General features: G+C 38.3%; 2 protein-coding genes and 1 pseudogene across 2 annotated transcripts; all 3 read right to left on the bottom strand.

Annotated features, from left to right (window-relative positions):
* Positions 1 to 218: 218 nt before the first annotated feature.
* Positions 219 to 8447, bottom strand: LOC105008664. The gene is made up of 13 exons (XM_029117600.2): positions 8378 to 8447; positions 7921 to 8259; positions 7429 to 7779; positions 7207 to 7335; positions 7053 to 7102; positions 6835 to 6944; positions 4351 to 4496; positions 3719 to 3951; positions 1567 to 1730; positions 1138 to 1460; positions 877 to 1008; positions 679 to 713; positions 219 to 356 (listed from the first exon to the last, which is right to left on the bottom strand). The coding sequence occupies exons 1-13, from the start codon at positions 8421 to 8423 to the stop codon at positions 219 to 221; spliced, it is 2196 nt and encodes a 731-aa protein (XP_028973433.2). The 5' UTR covers positions 8424 to 8447.
* A 1315-nt stretch (positions 8448 to 9762) lies between these two features.
* LOC117593981 lies at positions 9763 to 12143 on the bottom strand (annotated as a pseudogene).
* Positions 12144 to 15329: 3186 nt separating this feature from the next.
* On the bottom strand, positions 15330 to 17476 carry LOC109615045. Its single transcript, XM_020043316.2, has 6 exons — positions 17434 to 17476; positions 16903 to 17247; positions 16523 to 16564; positions 16266 to 16445; positions 15855 to 15889; positions 15330 to 15749 (listed from the first exon to the last, which is right to left on the bottom strand). The coding sequence occupies exons 1-6, from the start codon at positions 17474 to 17476 to the stop codon at positions 15621 to 15623; spliced, it is 774 nt and encodes a 257-aa protein (XP_019898875.2). The 3' UTR covers positions 15330 to 15620.
* Between the last annotated feature and the right edge of the window lie 2956 nt (positions 17477 to 20432).

The following is a 20432-nucleotide window of genomic DNA, read 5'->3' as shown; positions in this document are numbered from 1 at the left end:
TAGATTAAGAGAAAAGTGCAAGAATGTATTGTTTATTGTGTTAAAACCAGAAATATAGCAATGGGTATCTTTATGATTTGAGGTGTTACTGAATAATTACAAAAATCTATCCGTTAATTATAATTGCAGTTTCCACATTTTTTGCATTGCAAATACAGTACAAAATGTCTTTAAGGTACTAAAATCTGTTTTATTACAAATTGTTTTCTTGATATCTGTCATTCCTGCTGCAGGTACCTGACCTCAGAGTACACTGCATCTCTTCTAACGGTCTTGTCTTTTACTCGTCTGGCAGAGGAGCTCTTCTTGGGATTGAATCTCACTGCTGCATAGTTTAATACATCACTGTTCTGGTTCTGAGGGGTGGAGACATAACAAAATGCATAATGATTAAACTATCATTTAATTTAAGATGTTTCTATTTTCCGATAGCAGAACATCTTTTTAGGGAATTGAACCTACAACCATGGTGTTGTTAGAACTTTATCAACTATGCTCCTTGGGATCCCAATCAGAAGACCTAAAGGCTACAACATTTAGAACAAGGAGCAATTACTTCCAAAAAATAAAATAACTAATTATTAACAAAATTACAGTGAATACATCTATCATAAATCTACAAATATCTGTGTGGAAAACTATGGTTATTAAAACTTTTATGAATGTTGACAAATGTACCTGATTCCCCTGCAATGTTGGGTCACACGTCTTCCCTTAAAAAAAAAATTAACAGATGAAGACTATTAATATTTTGGTGACATTAGTTTTTTCTCCAAATGTATAGTTATTTGATATTTCATAATGGAAATTGTATTACTTTTTTCAGAATGTGCATTGCATGTAGATAGGTAAAACATTACACATGATTGCAAATACCTCTGTGATCTCCTCTCTGAGTGTTGCATAACATCCAGAGGAGCAGAAGGGTCACCAGACTCAGAAGAATGTTGGACAGTATCAAGACAAGAACAGTAGGACTCAGATCAAAAGGATAATCATGTTCTGGGACTGTGAAAAAATGTATCAGTAAATTCTTGTAAGTGACCCAGTTATATAAGGACAATATAGGAGCTCACACTGAGGTACATTTTGTACTAACTCTTCTGATGATTTATAAAAACAAATGATTTGAATTACCTTGAACATTCAGCTTTGTCCCATTTCCAAACAGTATCTCTCCACATGAAGCCACAGCACAGTAGTAAGTCCCAGTATCAGAGAGGCTGAGGTTCCTCTTGGGGAGGTTGTAGACACAGCTCTGTGTAGGAGACCCAGACTCAGGGCTCTTCATACACTGACCACTCCTGTCTCCATTGGTATAAATGATTCCTGGAGGAGATTCTCCTGAGTCATGTCTGAACCAATAGACACTGTGTTCTCCTTCACAGGTCTCAGTGTTTATTGTACAGTTCAGAGTCACAGAGTCGCCTGGATGGACTGAATCAGACACTGGCTGCTGTGTAACAGTACTGTTTAAATCTGCACCTTTGAAATGAATTACATTTATATGACTCACCAAAACATCAACACTTAATTGACTTTAACATACATTGTCTTTAGTAGTATCTACATAGTTGCTCACCCTTAAGCACCAAAAGTGTCCCTGGTCCAAACTCTATATAGTTCAATTGTACGACTCCACAATAGTAGATTCCAGCGTCCTCTGGCTTGGTAGAAGATACTTTCAAGTGAGAGGTTCCTTCTTTAAGCGTTACATTAAAACGCCCATCCTTGAAGTTATCAAAGTAATGGACCCATTTGTAAAACATATCTGCCTTTGCCACATGGTGCATATTCCTGCCTGTGGTGAGCTTGTACCAAACCATGTAAAGAATTTCTCTTTTCACATAGCATTCAAATGTCACCTGGTCCCCCAACTGTGCTGCTAGGAATGACGCAGGCTGATGTATTTGAGTTGACTGAAACACCCCTAAAACAACATTAAATATTCCATTAAAACCAATTGTGTACAAAACTCTTAATTTTAACTCTGCTTCAAAGGAATAATTTCTTTGGCAATTGTTACTTACAAAAGTTGCTGAGAAGAACAATGACAAGGAGCTCAATCATCCTACACTCTTTTGGTATTCTGGATCACTAGTGTTCTTTAGAAGGCATCCTGTACATACTTTCAGAGTCACACATTGTTGGTATGATTGGTTAAATGTAAGTAGCATCTGATTGGACGGTCAGGTTTGTTCCGTTGACCAACCAATTGGCTAGCCAGAAGGTTTAAATAAGGAACAGTCTTTATACAAGGTTGTATTGAGTTTAACTTCATTAGACTGGATATAATTTCACTGCACTAATTATTTTTGGAATCTTATCGGCACCCTTGTTATGAGTTATCTTGTACAACCGAAGAAATTGTCTCTTTTTGATTTTGACTGAGGTAAATACAACGCTGCAACAGTAACACAATTTCATCACTTTATTATTACGTTACAAAGTTAATGGACAAGTTTGGGGTGTTGAATTGAAGGTCTGGGTCACATTGGAGACTCAACAGATGGTGCTAAAGAGCAATATGGAATTTACGTGTTTTTTCATCAAACAAGCTGTAGAATCAAAGGACAAATGACAGGGCATGATACACTCTAGCCGACCTGGTATGATTCAAATATGCGTTGCTGTGTGATTGCCAATGTGAGGTACTGTGTTTGTCTTCAGGTCTACTCTGTCGATTAACTAGTAGGCAGGGTGACCTGTTGTGGATGAAAATAGGCATCGTTCTCACTCAAGCTAACGATATGTTAGCAAAGCAACATAGCAACACAGCTAGACAAAGTCTAACATGCTAGTATTCGTAAACATAAGCTAAAGGTTGAAAGGAATCAACACAACATATCCAACATTATTGACTGTGTCAAAGACTGTGGAGTTCTTGAGCTGAAAATTAAGGGGAAAGGACAATACCCTAAGAATAATAGCAGTCAAGGGTGTTTAGGTGACTTGATTTTGTTAAAACTTCCCGTGGATTCCGGAGAGATGAAGATCGTGGCATGTGTTCCTCCTAGGCATCCGTGCCAAGGCATTCTGCTTTATTTTATGTTGGTCAACGAATGTGAGAATACACTCTCAACACATGACCTTAGTCCAGAGGAGTCTACAAGGGGTGGCTGGGGGGCAATCCCCTGCGTGTCGCATTTGCTTAAATGCCTAAATATTTTAAATTAGGTATTATTCATTTAAATATATTACACATAATAGTTCATGAATGAGAATACTTAATGCATAGCCTATTTGAAGAACAATGAATCCCCTAACACATGTTTGTATACAGATACATAACACATTGAATGTATGACTATGTGATTCATAAACTCTCAGAATGACATTGTCTTCAACTAGCCTATATACTACAACAGCATAGAAGCAGTCCTTAAATGTAGTTATGGGTTTTGGTGATTCCCTTAAGCATGATCGATAGACCCTGATGATGTTGCCTATGCAGAAGAACCATTTATTAATTTTGTGTATTGAAGCAGGGCACACACTCATACTCTGTGCCACCGATGAGAACCGGGGCATTTTAGACTTCCTGTAATCCATAATGAACTCATTGGTTTTCTTTGCATTGAGGCCCAGCTTGTTGTCAGCACACCAATGCCGCCAGGCACTTAACTTCCTCCCTGTAGGCTGACTCGTCATTGTCACTGATCAGACCTACCACCGTGGTGTCATCTGCAAACTTGACAATGGTGCTGGAACTGTGTACAGGAATGCAGTTGTAGGTGAATAGGGAGTTCAGGAGAGGGCTTAGCACACAGCCTTGTGGAGCACCCGTGTCCAGGATCAGGGTGGATGAGGTGAAGTTGTCTATCCTGACAGACTGTGGTCTGTTGGTTAGGAAGTCCAACGTCCAGTTGTAGAGAAAGGGGCTGATTCTTAGGTCATGGAGTTTGCTGACCAGCCTAGAGGGGATGGCCGTATTGAATTCTGAGCTAAAGTCTATGAATCACATTCTCACATAGGTGCTGGATCGGTCCATGTTGGTCAAGGCAGTATAAAAATCTATGGAGATTACATCCTCTGTAGACATGTTCGATTGATAGGAAAACTGGTAGGGGTCCAGTGTTGGGGGGAGTCAGGATGTAAGGTAGACTTAAGGTATACCGTCCTTGGTAGTGTCGTTCAAAGTCCAGTATATCCTGGTGGAAGTGCTTGCTTTGCTCCCATGTTCTTCTTGAATTCATCAAGATGACTATCAAGGATATGGACTTTTGAGGGACACGCTACAGCCCATTGTGCCGTAGTTCTTCACCAGAGACTAGACCATCTTGGCCTTGGGATTGCACAGGAAGCCTCGAAGCACTGCAACAAAACTGTTCCAAGCCGATTTCTCCTTACTAGTGAGCTTCTTGGATAATTCATTGCACTCCAGGATCTTCTTTATCTGTGGTCTGACAAAGACACCGGCTTTGACCTTTGCCTCAAATGGCTTACGGAAGAAGTCTTGAAGGTACTTGAAGGCTGCAGACTCCTTATCTAGAGCCCTGACAAATTGTTTCATAAGGCCCAATTTCATGTGCACTGGTGGCATCAGCACCTTCTGGGGGTCCACCAGTGGCTACCACTTGAATTTGTTCCTCCCCACACAGAACTCAGTTCACTGTGACCAGTCTCGCCTGTGGTAGTGGGCCTTGGTATCCCTGCTGTCCAAAGGCAAAGATAGCAGGGAAACTTGGTAAAACTGCCTTGGAGACCCATCAGGAATCTATGACCCCCCCAACCGTACTCATCATACTTCAAGGCATCCAGTAAGGTCTTGATGCTGTTGTAATCCTCTTTGAGGTTCAGTGAGCCAGGGGAAGAGATGGGCACTTGTTCCCATTATGGAGCAGCACGGCTTTGAGGCTCCTGGATGAGGTGTCAATGAAGAGGCACCACTCATTCTGGTTACAGGTGATTCCAATTGCCTCGAACAGACTGATCACACTGAGGCAGAAGCAGAGCCCATCTAGACTACTCACTTCGTAATCTTTTGTAGTAATTTTTGTATTACTTTAGTATAAATACATGTTAATTTGGATTCATATGTTTCTTTCTTTCTGACTTTATGTGAACGAAAATACATAAATGTGCATGTTTTCTCATTGGAAGTTGGTATATTTTAAAACATCCCTGTACTGGTAACAAAAGCAAAGTTTGAGGGGAATAATTTGGAAATAACACTTACTACCCGGGAACATGAATAAAATAAAATAAATTGTTACACTGTGAAACAGCCATTTCCAGCTACAATTGTCATTTACAACATTAACAATGTCTACACAGTATTTCTGATCAATTTGATTTATTTTTCCTTCAAAACCAAGGAGATTTCTGAACGACCTCAAACTTTTGAACAGAATGTATGGATATGTAATGGATCAAACAATTGTTGTTTACTGCTTGACAACATATTGCACAACTTTATCAGATTCCAAAGATGATTTGGTTTTCATTTAGTTACAGTATTTAAATTAATGTTACGTCTGTTGATTTATCCTTCATTAGGGTTTAAAATACAGCAACAACGTTTATAATATTCTATACTGCAGCCGGCAACATGAGCACTTGTCCATTGTGGTTGAGAGGATAATTTACACAGCATATAGACAAAATTACTGCATAAAAGACAAATTACTGCATACATTTTATAGAGACAAATTTACCGCATAAAAGAGTGGTTAATTTTTAAAAGGGGACCTACGGTCGAAAATTATGTGAGACTACTGACTGACACCAATGACACATCCTGCAGAAAACCACACAAACTGAATAAATGAAATACAGAGCGAACACAGAGGATCCTCTAGGCACAAGCCCCATCAGATCTTATCAATGCTTAGAGACAACCTATACTGCCGACCGCAGAGTACCTTTATGTTTTCTGTGTGAGGGGGTGATATTGCCACACAATCAGTGGCAATTTCTTAAGGCCTTATTCCTTCTCTTGTGGGGTCTGGTGTTCTACTTTTACTGTGAATTCATTATTTTACACAGGACAACTTCACATAAATGAGAAAACTACACATCAGAAACACTGTTTAGAGGCCAATGTAGAGAACAGGACAGTCTTTCTGTGGAAAGGTTTGTTTCTGTCACTGGAAGATCAATGTAACATTTCCCATCCCAGCGTTACTAAAGAACTGTTTGAAAAGAAGTCTGTTACATCTGAGATAATTAAGCAATAAGGCATGAAGGGTTGAGGTTTATGACCAATATACCACAACTAAGAGGACACTGAACTTAGCACTGGTATATTTGCAATATATAACGATCCCCAGAGATGCCAAACTGCACTTATAAACTGGTAACCAATGCAATTAGAGCAGTAAGACGTGATGTGATGTCATACACGTGGTATATAGTCTCATATTATGGCCATATCAACCAATCAACATTCAGCAATCAAACCATCTCAATTATGATAGTTAGTATATCATGACAGTGTGCATTGAGTTAAACTTTAGAATAATTTGATTTTAAATAGATTTTATTTATATTTTGCATACTTAAAATCACAGTTTGATACACAGCGATGAAAACGACATTGTTTGGTCACCCCAGAACATTTTAATAGCTGATGTTGTTGGATATTGGCATGGCTGGGATGATAAGGTTGTATGAAAACCCTATGTATTCCACCCAACGCGGCGACAGCTCGCACTCTCATTTTGTCCAGGTTTTGGTCTCTATTCCTAACAACTCTGTACCTAAATGGCACTGGTGATTCCATTTTACTGCATACATTTCTGTTGTAACAGCTAATGAAGCATAGATACGCTGTTTTCAAAAACCAGCAATAATAAAAGGGAAAAGTCTTAATTCCTCCTGTTTTATTGTCTAATTCCCGCGTATACGACCACCGTCTCTTCCTGCATGTTACTTCTCTGTCTTGAAGACCTTTTCTTGTTCAGATTCAAAGCAACATAATGAATATTGTCTGCATCCTGGTTCTGTGAAGAACAAAGGAGCCTTGTTAACATTACATGTGTTTTTCTCTCAAGGTGGTTTTGCCAAAATGTTATCAGGCTGAATGGTAACATGAAATTATTCCTGTTTACCCTTATATCTGACCGGGAAACTGTAGGACCTCTTGTCTGCGAGTCAAGTCCTGAAAACAAAGACAAAATACTCAAGATAATTTAGCATTTATTCCTCAACTAATATCAAAAGATAAAATGGAATAACAACTTCTTAAAAGGATTTGGCTCTGACCTCTGCACTGCTGACACGTCATCAAATTCATCTTGTAAATAATGCAAATAAGTACAATGATCAGGATGATTGAGACGCCCAATGCTACTCCCAGACAGTACACAGAGAGAACAGGTTCAGTGTAATTGCCTGTTGAAATTAAACAGGAGTAAAAGAAAATTAGAGTAAAGTAAACTTAACAAATTAGACAATACCAAAGAAATAAACAAACTTGTCACATACCTCCAACATCCAGCTTGGTCCCATTTCCAAACAGTATCTCTCCACATGAGGCCACAGCACAGTAGTAAGTCCCAGTATCAGAGAGGCTGAGGTTCCTCTTGGGGAGGTTGTAGACACAGCTCTGTGTAGGAGACCCAGACTCAGGGCTCTTCATACACTGACCACTCCTGTCTCCATTGGTATAAATGATTCCTGGAGGAGATTCTCCTGAGTCATGTCTGAACCAATAGACACTGTGTTCTCCTCCACAGGTCTCAGTGTTTATTGTACAGTTGAGAGTAACTGAGTCTCCTGGATGGACTGATTCAGACACAGGCTGTTGTACAACAGGTGTGTTTCTGGACTCAGAACCTGACATAAGGTTTACAATTTACTGAAACATTTCAAAAATTGTTGAAAAGACATGATACAGTTATTATTAACACATAAAATATTCAAAACATAGAGTGAAATACGAATATAGTTGCAGATAATTTCAAGTTGTTTTTGTACCTTTAACAACAAGAATGGCTCCTACTAGAAAATTCAACTCATTGGTATGAGAACTTCCACAGTAGTACGATGCTGAATCTGAGAGCTGTATATCTGAGATATTTAGGTGATTAATTCCTGTTCCACAAAGAACTGAAAAGCGAGAGCGGTCTTTGAATTCATTGTGGAACTCAGGATTATTAGCATACGAATAGCAGGATGATAATATTTTAGGTTTATCTCCCAAGGTTTGCTTGTACCACAGGAAGTGCTGTGCCAAATTGTCTTGGAAACACCGTAAAATCACTGTTTCTCCTACGTTGGCTGAAACAAGGCGCATGGATGAAGATTGAGCTGCAGCTAGAATTTAAACAAAGACATGCAACATTACATCAACAATTATGAACAGCATAACTGGTTTTCTAATAGATGTAGAGAGTCCAATCTATGAACATAGAATTATAAAATGTTGACTTACCCATCTCCATCAGAAGTGGAAATGTCAGACAGAGTGCAAAGATCATCTTTTGTGTTGTCACCCTCTTAACATCTTCTGTCCTGAGTGGAAACACTTGACTGAAAATGGCAAATGGGGTTACTTGTGATTGGTTGAACTCGACGCATCATTTTTGGAAACGCCTGATGAAGCCCACCATGGTCTTTATAAGGAAATGAGAATCACTTACTGTACATGATCAACTCAAAACCAAGACCTAATGATAGATCTTTACAATTACTGGTCACATTAAAGCCATCTCATAGTCCAATATAGTAATTTTAATAAATACAATTACAACAGATTAATTTCCATTGGAAATATCATCCATCAATAATTTTACCATTCTTTGTAAATCCAACCTGAATAATTTATTTAATAATATATGGGATAGGTGCACTGATATTTTTCAGCAGACAGTACAGGGGGTCAGTATGTTTTTCATTTCAACAGCTCCACCCCATAGAAGAGGGCAATACTATAGATGGCCTGTAGGGGCACTGTTGAACACAAAACTAGTTGAAATGTGTGTTGAAAAGGGCTGGAGCTTAATTCATATTCAAGAAGCCACTAACTACAGAATGCAACAAGACCATTTTATTTCAGTCTCAGACCTTAATATTCACAAGAAAATCTCCTAGTAGAAGTGTAACACCTGACATTTTAGTGGATGTGCTCCTGGGTGGTTAGGCCTCTACACTGTAGTCAGGAACACAGTGATGAACTTTATTCACTCTAAAGTTACTCTGTAAACATTATTACCAGTCAGTAACTGATTTAACTCTTCCTTTGTAAATATCTGATGATAAAATGCTCATTTAGGCTGCAATGCACAGGTTCACATGTCTGTAAAAAAGTGCTGCTTATTGTTGTGGATGTGAACAACAATGAAAGCCTAAGACACAATAGACTGACACCAAAGAGACATCCTGCTGTAAACCACACCAGGACTGAAAGGCCAACCAGGCCAGTCCTAAGTGTTGATGACAACGTCTTGTTCTCACAGTAGACCAAAGTGAACAGGTACCAGTGAACAGTTTACTGTATGTGTATGTGTGGGTGGGTTTAACATGAAACAGTATATGTTGTGTCAATAAAAGAAAATCTGTATAATCGGTTATGTAGACATACTGTATCCTTTGTAGACAATCTTTTTTCTGCCAAACAAAGATGAATTCACAGTGATTTTAGGATAGCTATTAAATCTATTAAACATACAACATAAACAATTTATCAGACGCTTGGTTAAAAAGTAAATCTCAGTAAATGATATCTTACAATGCAATATATATATATATATATATATATATATATATATATATATATATATATATATATATATATATATATATATATATATATATCGTTTATTGAGCTTCATTGGTGAGGATCTCAAACAGTACCTCTCCACATGAGGCCACAGCACAGTAGTAAGTCCCAGTATCAGAGAGGCTGAGGTTCCTATTGGGGAGGTTGTAGACACAGCTCTGTGTAGGAGACCCAGACTCAGGGCTCTTCATACACTGACCACTCCTGTCTCCATTGGTATAAATGATTCCTGGAGGAGATTCTCCTGAGTCATGTCTGAACCAATAGACACTGTGTTCTGTGTTCATGTTAAAGTTCACAGTCACTGATTCTTCTGGCTGGACTGATTCAGACACCGACTGAAAAGAGTGTGATGTACTAAAGATCATAAAGCTTCAATGCAAATATAGTGGGGAGAACAAGTATTTGAAACACTGCCGAATTTGCAGGTTTTCCTACTTACAAAGCATGTAGAGGTCTGTCATTTTTATCATAGGTACACTTGAGAGACGGAATCTAAAACAAAAATCCAGAAAATCACATGATTTTAAATAATTAATTTGCATTTTCTTGCATGACATAAGTATTTGATCACCTACCAACCAGTAAGAATAATGGATCTCACAGACCTGTTAGTTTTTCTTTAAGAAGCCCTCCTGTTCTCCACTCATTACCTTTATTAACTGCACCTGTTTGAACTCATTATCTGTATAAAATACACCTGTCCACACACTCAATCAAACAAACAGACTCCAACCTCTCCACAATGGCCAAGACCAGAGAGCTGTGTAAGGACATCAGGGATAAAATTGTAGACCAGCACAAGGCTGGGATGGGCTACAGGACAATAGGCAAGCAGCATGGTGAGAAGGCAACAACTGTTGGCACAATTATTAGAAAATGGAAGAAGTCCAAGATGACGGTCAATCTCCCTCAGTCTGGGGTTCCATGCAAGATCTCACCTCGTAGGGCATCAATGATCATGAGGAAGGTGAGGGATCAGCCCAGAACTACACGGCAGGACCTGGTCAATGACCTGAAGAGTGCTGGGACCACAGTCTCATAGAAAACCATTAGTAATACACTATGCCGTCATGGATTAAAATCCTACAGCGCACGCAAGGCCCCCTGCTCAAGCCAGCGCATGTCCAGGCCCGCTCAAGCCAGCGCATGCCAATGACCACCTGGATGATCCAGAGGAGGAATGGGAGAAGGTCATGTGGTCTGATGAGACAAATATAGAGCTTTTTGGTCTAAACTCCACTCGCCGTGTTTGGAGGAATAAGGATGAGTACAACCCCAAGAACACCATCCCAACCATGAAGCATGGAGGTGGAAACATCATTCTTTGGGGATGCTCTTCTGCAAAGGGTACAGGACGACTGCACTGTATTGAGAGGAGGATGGATGGGGCCATGTATCGCAAGATCTTGGCCAACAACCTCCTTCCCTCAGTAAGAGCATTGAAGATGGGACGTGGCTGGGTCTTCCAGCATGACAACGACCAAAAACACACAGCCAGGGCAACTAAGGAGTGGCTCCGTAAGAAGCATTTCAAGGTCTTGGAGTGGCCTAGCCAGTCTCCAGACCTGAACCCAATAGAAAATCTTTGGAGGGAGCTGAAAGTCCATATTGCGCAGTGACAGCCCTGAAACCTGAAGGATCTGGACAAAGTCTGTATGGAGGAGTGGGCCAAAATCCCTGCTGCAGTGTGTGCAAACCTGGTCAAGAACTACAGGAAACGTATGATCTCTGTAATTGCAAACAAAGGTTTCTGTACCAAATATTAAGTTCTGCTTTTCTGATCAAATACTTATGTCATGCAATAAAGTACAAATTAATTACTTAAAAATCATTCAGTGTGATTTTCTGGATTTTTGTTTCGTCAATCACAGTTGAAGAATACCTATGATAAAAATTACATTCTACATGCTTTGTAAGTGGGAAAACCTGCAAAATCGGCAGTTTATCAAATACTTGTTCTCTCCCCTGTATACTGTTAGCTTCATAATTTAACCCCATTTTAGTGCCTGCATGTATGAAAGAAAGTTACCTTTGACCATTAAGACAGATCCTTCTGCTTAATTTCATTGAGGTTCAAAGCAGCACAGTAATATGTAGCTGAGTCCCCTGGTGAAGTCATGGAGATGGTCAGGTTAAAGCTGTCCTCTGCTCTCTTCACACTTAAACGTTTAGTCCTGTTAAAGTCTTTGATGATGTTAATGAATTAAAAGCTCTCTACAGAGCAATGATATGATAATGCCATGAGAAGAGGCATTAGTCCAAATGTTTGTTTTAACCAAATTACACTCTTTATCTTTTTATATGGACAAAAGCAAGTGAGAGAAACACTACGTCCTATATGTGTAACTACCACTGGGTGTGGTTGGGTAACATCACTGGTAAGTGTCCAACCTGTGAAATAAACATTTAAATACATTTTAAGATAAAGTTAAGACTAACAAAATAGATACAACGCCATCACATAAAAAGAAAAAACATAATCCATGTTTGTACCCCAAGATGGCATTAAACAAAATGTTTGTCCAGTACATCCTCATAACTGTGAAGATCTTTCAATTCCTGATGCACTGTGTGGTGTGGGTCTGACATCTAGGCACCTTATATAGAATGATGTGACCCCGCTAGTCCTAATGTAGGAGGGAGCACTGAACTGAGGGATTTTATTGGCTGTCTGACCAGGCGAATTAGGATTTCCATATATTAGAAAAATCCTCTTGAAAATGTTCTTTTCACAAGTGCAAGTTCTGTTATGAACGATAATTATGTGGAAATGGAAAAAAGTTAACATTAAAAAAAAATATTGTTGTACAAGTTAGAAATGTCCTTTTTTGTTGGACTCCTCAAATGTTAACAATGTTGATGAAATGCCCTCCGGTCAAACATATTGTTTTTAAGATTAGATTAGATTAAACTTTATCCTTATTAAACAGTACAAGTACAGTACAACGAAATGCAGTTAGGATCTAACCAGAAGTGCAAATAAAGGAGGGCAGAAATTTATTACAAAGTACAAATACATGTATATTACCAGCAAAATGTGTAGATGTGCAATGAAAGCAAATGCAGTAAAAATGGCAATACTAAATGTGCAATTAGGCAAATAGAGGAGGGGAGAAAATGTACAAGTATTTCCAAGCATTCAGTATATGTATTTTACCAGTGGAATGTGTAGATGAGCAATACTAAAATGTGCAATAAGATAAATAGACAAGTATTAAGTATAGTGTATGTGTACAACTGGGATAATAGTTGTTTGTGTACAAATGGCAGTTTCAAAATGGCATTCTAGATTTGCAAACGAGGCAAATTTAGGAGTGATGTAGCATGTCCACCCGAGATACCAGCAATGAGGTCCCGAGGTATACATGCGTGTTCAGCCTTTACGTAGCCGACCAGAAAATAACATTTTAAACCAAATAATTAAATTATTATTATTACTGACTAAATTAATGAGGAAACATCGCACTTTACCAATTCACACCATTGCCCCTCCATATGTAAATTAATTCAGACATCAAGGATGAGGGAGGTTGCATTTTAGACATGTCTATTCAAAGCTTTGTGATGTTGTAGGATTAGAAACATTGATAAAACTACCCAAAAACTTATAATAATAATAATTAACACCCTGCTGAAAACTGCCTTTACCAAAGCTACCTTTACCAAAGTCTAGTGACAGACAACATTATTTTTGTCAACTGCAGAGTAACCAGATGTGTTGTTAGTGGCTCACAGTCAGAAGGCGTTTATCTAGAAGAGCAAACTAAATCTGCTGGGGTGGATGTTTGCTACTTTCACAGTGAGTGAATCTGTTACAAGAGGCCAAAATCTGTTCCATAATCAGTAACATGAATAATGTGAAAATCTCACTTCACATGAATGAGATAACATAAAACTCCACAACATAATCACTGTGTTTAGAGGACAAAGAAGAGAGCTGGTCAGTCTTGAAATGGTATATGACCAACCACCGCTTTCTCCATGTTGGTTCTGTGTTCCAGACCTGTTCTCACTGTTCAGATTCAGAGCAACACAAGAGACTGTCTGAATCATGAACCTGTGAATAATCGACAAACATTGTTGTTTTCACATTTCTGTGCCTTTTTTATTCTTATTCTCAAAATTACCAAAATGTACTGCATTAAACCTACTTTTTCACTCCTTCATATTTAGAAAAATAGATTTTCCATTGTATAGTTTCTATGTCAGAAGCGTTCTACTTTAAGCAACACTTCACTGTCCAATGTGTTACATTTTATTCAGTTTTTTTTCTTGAGTTGGATTATTGCTTTCATGCAGTTTACTCTTGCTGGGACTCACGCTTATGACAGCTTTTCCCTGTGAACAACAAGTTACGGAATCAATATACTGCGTCCTGCGCCTGGTTCTCTCCTTCTACGACCTGTCATCACACTATGTGTCTAATAAGTGTAATGGATGCTCTGGAGTAAACCCAGATTCCTTTTTTCTTCTTTATACAATGTCTGATAATTTCTAATTAAGTAGCTCGACCACTAAGCTGTTAGAGGTACTGGAGATTTCTTAAATTATGTGGCGGTTTTCCACAAGAGGATTCTAAACAAGACGTTTATTGGTTTAAACGTATTTGACTTTTCACCAGAAAACACATACTTATTCAGAGAAACCTGGGGGAGGAAAGCTGGGGGTGATTCATTGACCATCATGTTGGGCCAGATTGGAAAGGCCCATCTAAAACTGGGCACCTTCAGTGACCAAAGGGTCTGAAAGAATCTGAAAGAGGGCCCTTGGAGATTAGTGTCTCTTTGGGATTTGATCTTTAGACCAGAATATATACAGAAATACAAAAGGTATATGTTAATTTTAAAACATGCACATTGCAGGCAAAACTAGTAACAACTGAATGCAAATCAAACTAAACAAACTAAACCAGTACACATTTCAGAATATATGAGGTATGAACTCAGAAATAGGTTTAGTTATTGTAGTGACGTAATGCCAGCTTGATTTGTTGTGCAGTGGAAACATCTTTGTGTTTCGTGGGTTTTCACTGATCCTCTTCTCAACAGCAAGCTGGAAATGATAAATCAGATGAGGGCAAGCGTAGAGAGCAGTACCATACAACCGTAGTCTGCACACTGCAGCTGTGTTAATTCCCCTTTCATGAAAACGCTCAATGCACTATTGAAGTACTTTTGCACTTAATTGTTCATGTGGATTTAAACACATTTCTGTGATTTGTCATCAGTAGAGTGGTTATTTTACTAAACAGCTGTTGACATTCTAGAACACCACCTAGTCCTAGGCGTACATCACCATACATTACGCATTTAAAGATCTGGCAGTGAAGACAATAAGAGTAAAAAACATTGAGCATTTTGACTCCTCACACTTTGTACACAACTCTCTAAAACCTGTGATGATCTGGGTTTAGTTAAGGTCTGGTTTTTCTAGTCCTATGGTAGGGCTGAAAGGAGATGTGAGACTCGATTGGTTTGAAGAGAGTGTGGTTTAGACACCGAGTGAGAGACACAAATACAAGACAGATACTGTTAAACTCACAAAACTGCTTAAGATATTTCATATAAACAATGTGTTTTTATTATAAGTACTGTACATTTTGTCCAAAAGTGTTCCAAATTTGTTGAATTTTGCATTCACAATCTTATGTTATGTTATTTAAAAAATGCTATAGGTATCTTGGTTTGATTTCTTAGTTGAATTCTAAATATAATAACCTACTGATGATATTCACCTTAGCGGGCCTTAATACCAGAGTCATATATGAAGAACATTTGGCCAATGTGGCTTACAAGATCCAAGAGCACCCCTTTTATGTTTGATATATAATTAAAATAAGAGGACAAAGCCCGAACAACATCAAGAATCAGTGTCAACATTAAAACATTTGACATTATTTGGTGGTGTAAACAACATGAGAATCCGTCTCCATCATATTCAGCTGACTTTTCGTATTTCTTGGCGTCTTCTGACTAAAATTCAGTGCTGCGTAGTTAAGAAAGTCGGTGTTCTCATCTACATCCTGTAGTGTAAAAAATAACATCACAAAAACCCATACTTAATAAGGCTATCAAAGTTTTGTTATCTAAATTGTCCACAATCTATTAAATGTGTCAGTTTCAATTACCTGGGTATTTTGTCTCTGCAGTTGAGTCTCATTATCTAAATAGGAATTTAATTATTTGGATCAGTACACAAATGGCTCAAATATTAAAACATATGTTATTCATTTTTTTTTGTGTAAAACAAGTACATCTTACTTATTTATGGAGCTTGCCTACGAAGTAGAAATGGAAACTGCTACTTCTTACCATCTGGTTATTTAAATCATACATCCCCACCAAATCTTTTCACTTTTCACTACAAACTCTGGCCTCTTTGTCATCCCCCCCTAACAGAGGGCAGCTCATGACCATTCTAGTCAAACCTCTTCCTGGTCCTGGCACCCCATGGGGAAACAAGCTTTCTCTTGAAGCAACTTTAGAAACCCTAACCTTTTAAAGACTATCTAATTGGGTCTGGTTTTAAATGCATCTACCTGTTTTTGTGTCTCGCCGGATCTTGAGGACCAGGATGATGATAACTATCAGGAGAACAGCAGTCACACCACCCAGGATCACAACCAATGAGAACAAGTCCATAGATCCATCACCCACTCCAAGATGACTGGCATTTCCATTACACTCTCCGACAGCACTGGTAGTTTCACTACACTCTCCTATCAAATAAAAATATTACTAAATAATTGTTTATGTGTTGTGTTGTCATCTTCATTGAATGTAAAAACAAACTCACTTTTTTTTACTGACTCTTGTATTTCCTCACTTATGATAGACCCTGGAATTAAAAGATCAGTAATGCAATTATAATATCTGAGATTAAGAAAAGCCAAGGTCAGCATTTGTTTGGTTTAGTTTGTTGCAGAACGTTTTACAGGCTGAAGCAGCATTTGAAACTACAGATAGAGCTTCTAATCCAAAAAACCAAAGCCTTTTAATCATTATTACTAGTTTAATTGATTATAGTTAAATTAATTCCTTATTTTATTCAATTAATGTTTTCTGAGTAAAATACATGTTGCATCAATATATAGAATATATATATATATATATATATATATATATATATATATATATATATATATATATATATATATTTAAAAGTCATTCTCTTACCTTGAACATTTAAAAATGTTGCTCTGACAAATACCATGTATTTAGTATTTGTAAAAACTCCACAGAAATACAGACCACTGTCAGCTATTTCCAAATTTGTGATTTCAAGGAAGATGGTGGTGTTGTTGCTGTACATTTTAAAATGTCTATTTTTTAAGTAATAATCAACTGTTGATGAATGAGAGCTGTACATAGTCGAGATACACACAGGCTCTGATCTGTTGACTTGTTTAAACCAGGCTACATGTCCGACAACCGTTGAAATATTGGAGCACAGCAAGGTGACAGACTCCCCCCTAAGTACCACCACAGTCTGAGACTGGAAAAACAAAACAGGGAACAAACCTAAAACACAGAGAACAAAGTCAGATTCACAAATATAACAGTTGATTTACTACAACATTTTAGAAATGAACAAGTTCTGGACTGAACATTCGGCTGAGGTACACTCTGTCCTTACCTTCAGATTCTAGGACTGGTGATACAACCAATCTTACACTCCATGAAATGTTTAAAAGTAGGTTAACTCACTCATTCCAAAGAGCAGTAGAGGTGGTAGTGAGGTTCTCGCCATGCTTTGAGAAGAACTATTCTTCCCTGTCTGGTTGTCAGAGAACGCCTCAATTCACTCTGAGATCACTATGAGATCAAAGGGGATTTCATTGGAAGGGGGCGTTGTTTTAGTTGGTATCTACAGAAACCAGACATAACATTAAAATGTTTTATTATTAAATATGTTGTATTAAAAGAACAATACAATTGTGGACAGGAGTGAGTGATTCTTTATTTAAATGAATACAAAACCTCCACTGACACTACTTTTAGATTACTATAACATTCTTAGTTGGGGTTTGGTTTGTCTTCCCAGAGGTTCTAAAACTCCCAAGATAATCAGCTCTGGGTCTTGGTCTGATATAACCTGTAGGACTGTTACAACCTGTAACCTCAGAAGCATGATACTTGTCACATGACAGAGGTGTCAGGGATTTCTCCATGGAACATAGTCTTACAGTAGTGTGGTGGAACCTCTTGTATATCTATGAGACGTTGTTTTGAGGTAACTGAGCAGGTATGAATGTATTCTAAGCAGTTCTCTCAATCTGACATTTTAGAACTGAATTCAATGCTGCTTTGAAAAAGCCTGTGTGGAGGGCAGGTTGAAACTGACGTGCGTCATACAGACAGGATATACATAACATTTGCTTGATGTTGGGTCTTGCATTTTCAAAATGGTGTTATTTAAGGCATAAGTCCCTTCCATAACACCATCACAAAATATTCAGATTCCTTCAATTTCTACACATATTGTTGTGTGATAGAATTTGAAATGAATTAATGTATTTTCGCCATGAATAAAAGCATAATAGCCCACAAAGACATTTATTAAAAATAGTTTTTGATTGGAATTCACCTACGGCAAATTCAACTGATGATTTAGAAAGGCAGGCACTTGTCTAGGTGATGTCCCATGCGTCACAATGCATGTCAAAGCAAAAAACAAGCCCTGAAGACCAGCAAACGATCCGGAGACCGAAGAAAGACAACCATTTGTGCAGCACTCGATCAACCAGGCCCTGATGGTTTGGTGTGTAGACAGAAGCCACTCCTGAGTAAAAGGTATATAACATGACGCCTGAAGGACTAAGGGAGCATGGGGAAAATATCTGGTCAGATGACACCAAAATCAAACTATTACGCCTGACTATTTCCAGGTTGTTTAATCTGGAATGCGTAGCACGGCCACATATTCACATGTTCCCTAAGAGAAAGAGCACTATAAAATAGATCTTGCTTTTAACTTGTTAGTTGCCCATGTACCGCCAGTGGGACGCCTATGCTTTTAAGTGTTGTAAATATCAATTTTTGTCATGGGCATATTATATATGTGCAGTAAACTTAGAATCTCGTTAATCTAACTGCAGTATAGAATTTCTAGTAGCTATTATGGCGACTAACTCCTATGCAAGTGTTTGAGTAGACAACATCCACAAAAAAATGCACCAAGGTAACTATTATTGGGTCTGATGGTAAATTTTGCACTGACAATGAGCAGTCTTCTTCTGATTTCTTATCTTGATGGTCCCAGAGATATAGCCAAGCATCGATTTTGTTTGATAAAATCAGTTTTTATGATCTAAAACGATTCATGTTCTCCAGAGCGTTGTACAGTGAAATCCAACTCGGAGCAAAACTATTCATGATATTCAAAACCTTTCTATGTTTTAACAGCAATAATTGGTATTTCTGAAAAGAAGAGAGTCTCTAGCATTTAAACAGACATAGTTTATTAGTAACACACTACGCCTTGGATTAAAATCCTGCAGTGCACGGAAGGTCCCCCTGCTCAAGCCAGTGCATGTCCAGGCCCGTCAGAAGTTTGTCAATGACCATCTGGATGATCCAGAGGAGGAATGGGAGAAGGTCATGTGGTCTGATGAGACAAAAATTTAGCTTTTTGGTCTAAATTCCACTCACCGTGTTTGGAGGAAGAAGAAGGATGAGTACAACCCCAAGAATACCATCCCAACTGTGAAGCATGGAGGTGGAAACATCTTTCTTTGGGGATGCTTTTCTGCAAAGGGTACAGGACGACTGCACCGTATTGAGGGGAGGATGGATGGGGCCATGTATCGCGAAATCTTGGCCAACCACCTCCTTCCCTCAGTAAGAGCATTGAAGATGGGTTGTGGCTGGGTCTTCCAGCATGACAACGACCCGAAACACACAGCCAGGGCAACTAAGGAGTGGCTTCGTAAGAAGCATCTCAAGGTCCTGGAGTGGCTTAGCCAGTCTCCAGACCTGAACCCAATATTTTTGTTTTAGATTCTGTCTCTCACAGTTGAAGAGTACCTATGGTAAAAATTACATAATTCTACATGCTTTGTAAGTGGGAAAACCTGCAAATTCGGCAGTGTTTCACTGTATGTGGTGATATAACATATGATATTAGATCTCCACATATTCTGCAAACACCACATATGATGTTAGATCACCACATATGATGCAAACACCACATATGATGTCAGATCACCACATATGATGTTAGATCACCACATATGATGTTAGATCACCTCATATGATGTTAGATCACCACATATGATGCAAACACCACATATGATGTCAGATCACCACATATGATGCAAACACCTCATATGATATTAGATCACCACATATGATGCAAACACCACATATGATATTAGATCACCACATATGATGCAAACACCACATATGATGTTAGATCACCACATATGATGCAAACACCTCATATGATATTAGATCACCACATATGATGCAAACACCACATATGATATTAGATCACCACATATGATGCAAACACCACATATGATGTTAGATCACCACATATGATGTTAGATCACCACATATGATGTAAGATCACCACATATGATGTTAGATCACCACATATGATGTTAGATCACCACATATGATGTTAGATCACCACATATGATGCAAACACTACATATGATGTTAGATCATTGGATCCACCTCCTTGTCGTGCCTCATATAAGTAT

The sequence above is a fragment of the Esox lucius genome, chromosome 24 (assembly GCF_011004845.1).
Source record: "Esox lucius isolate fEsoLuc1 chromosome 24, fEsoLuc1.pri, whole genome shotgun sequence".
In the NCBI taxonomy this organism is placed as follows: domain Eukaryota; kingdom Metazoa; phylum Chordata; class Actinopteri; order Esociformes; family Esocidae; genus Esox; species Esox lucius.
The sequence above is the reverse complement of the archived record's forward strand: the minus strand, read 5'-3'. Positions and strand labels throughout refer to the sequence as shown.

Bases quoted from the DNA above. Each gene is read 5' to 3' on its own strand.
- LOC109615045 (XM_020043316.2), bottom strand. From the start codon at position 17,476: ATGGCGAGAACCTCACTACCACCTCTACTGCTCTTTGGAATGA. The intron at 17,248-17,433 runs GTGAGTTAACCT...TCTGTGTTTTAG, and splicing joins TCTACTGCTCTTTGGAATGA to GTTTGTTCCCTGTTTTGTTT. The intron at 15,750-15,854 runs GTAATTGAAACT...TTTACACTACAG, and splicing joins TGCAGAGACAAAATACCCAG to GATGTAGATGAGAACACCGA.
- LOC105008664 (XM_029117600.2), bottom strand. From the start codon at position 8,423: ATGATCTTTGCACTCTGTCTGACATTTCCACTTCTGATGGAGATGG. The intron at 1,731-3,718 runs GTACACAGTTCC...GATAACTTCAAG, and splicing joins TCACCTACAACTGCATTCCT to GATGGGCGTTTTAATGTAAC. The intron at 357-678 runs GTACATTTGTCA...TCCACCCCTCAG, and splicing joins CAACATTGCAGGGGAATCAG to AACCAGAACAGTGATGTATT.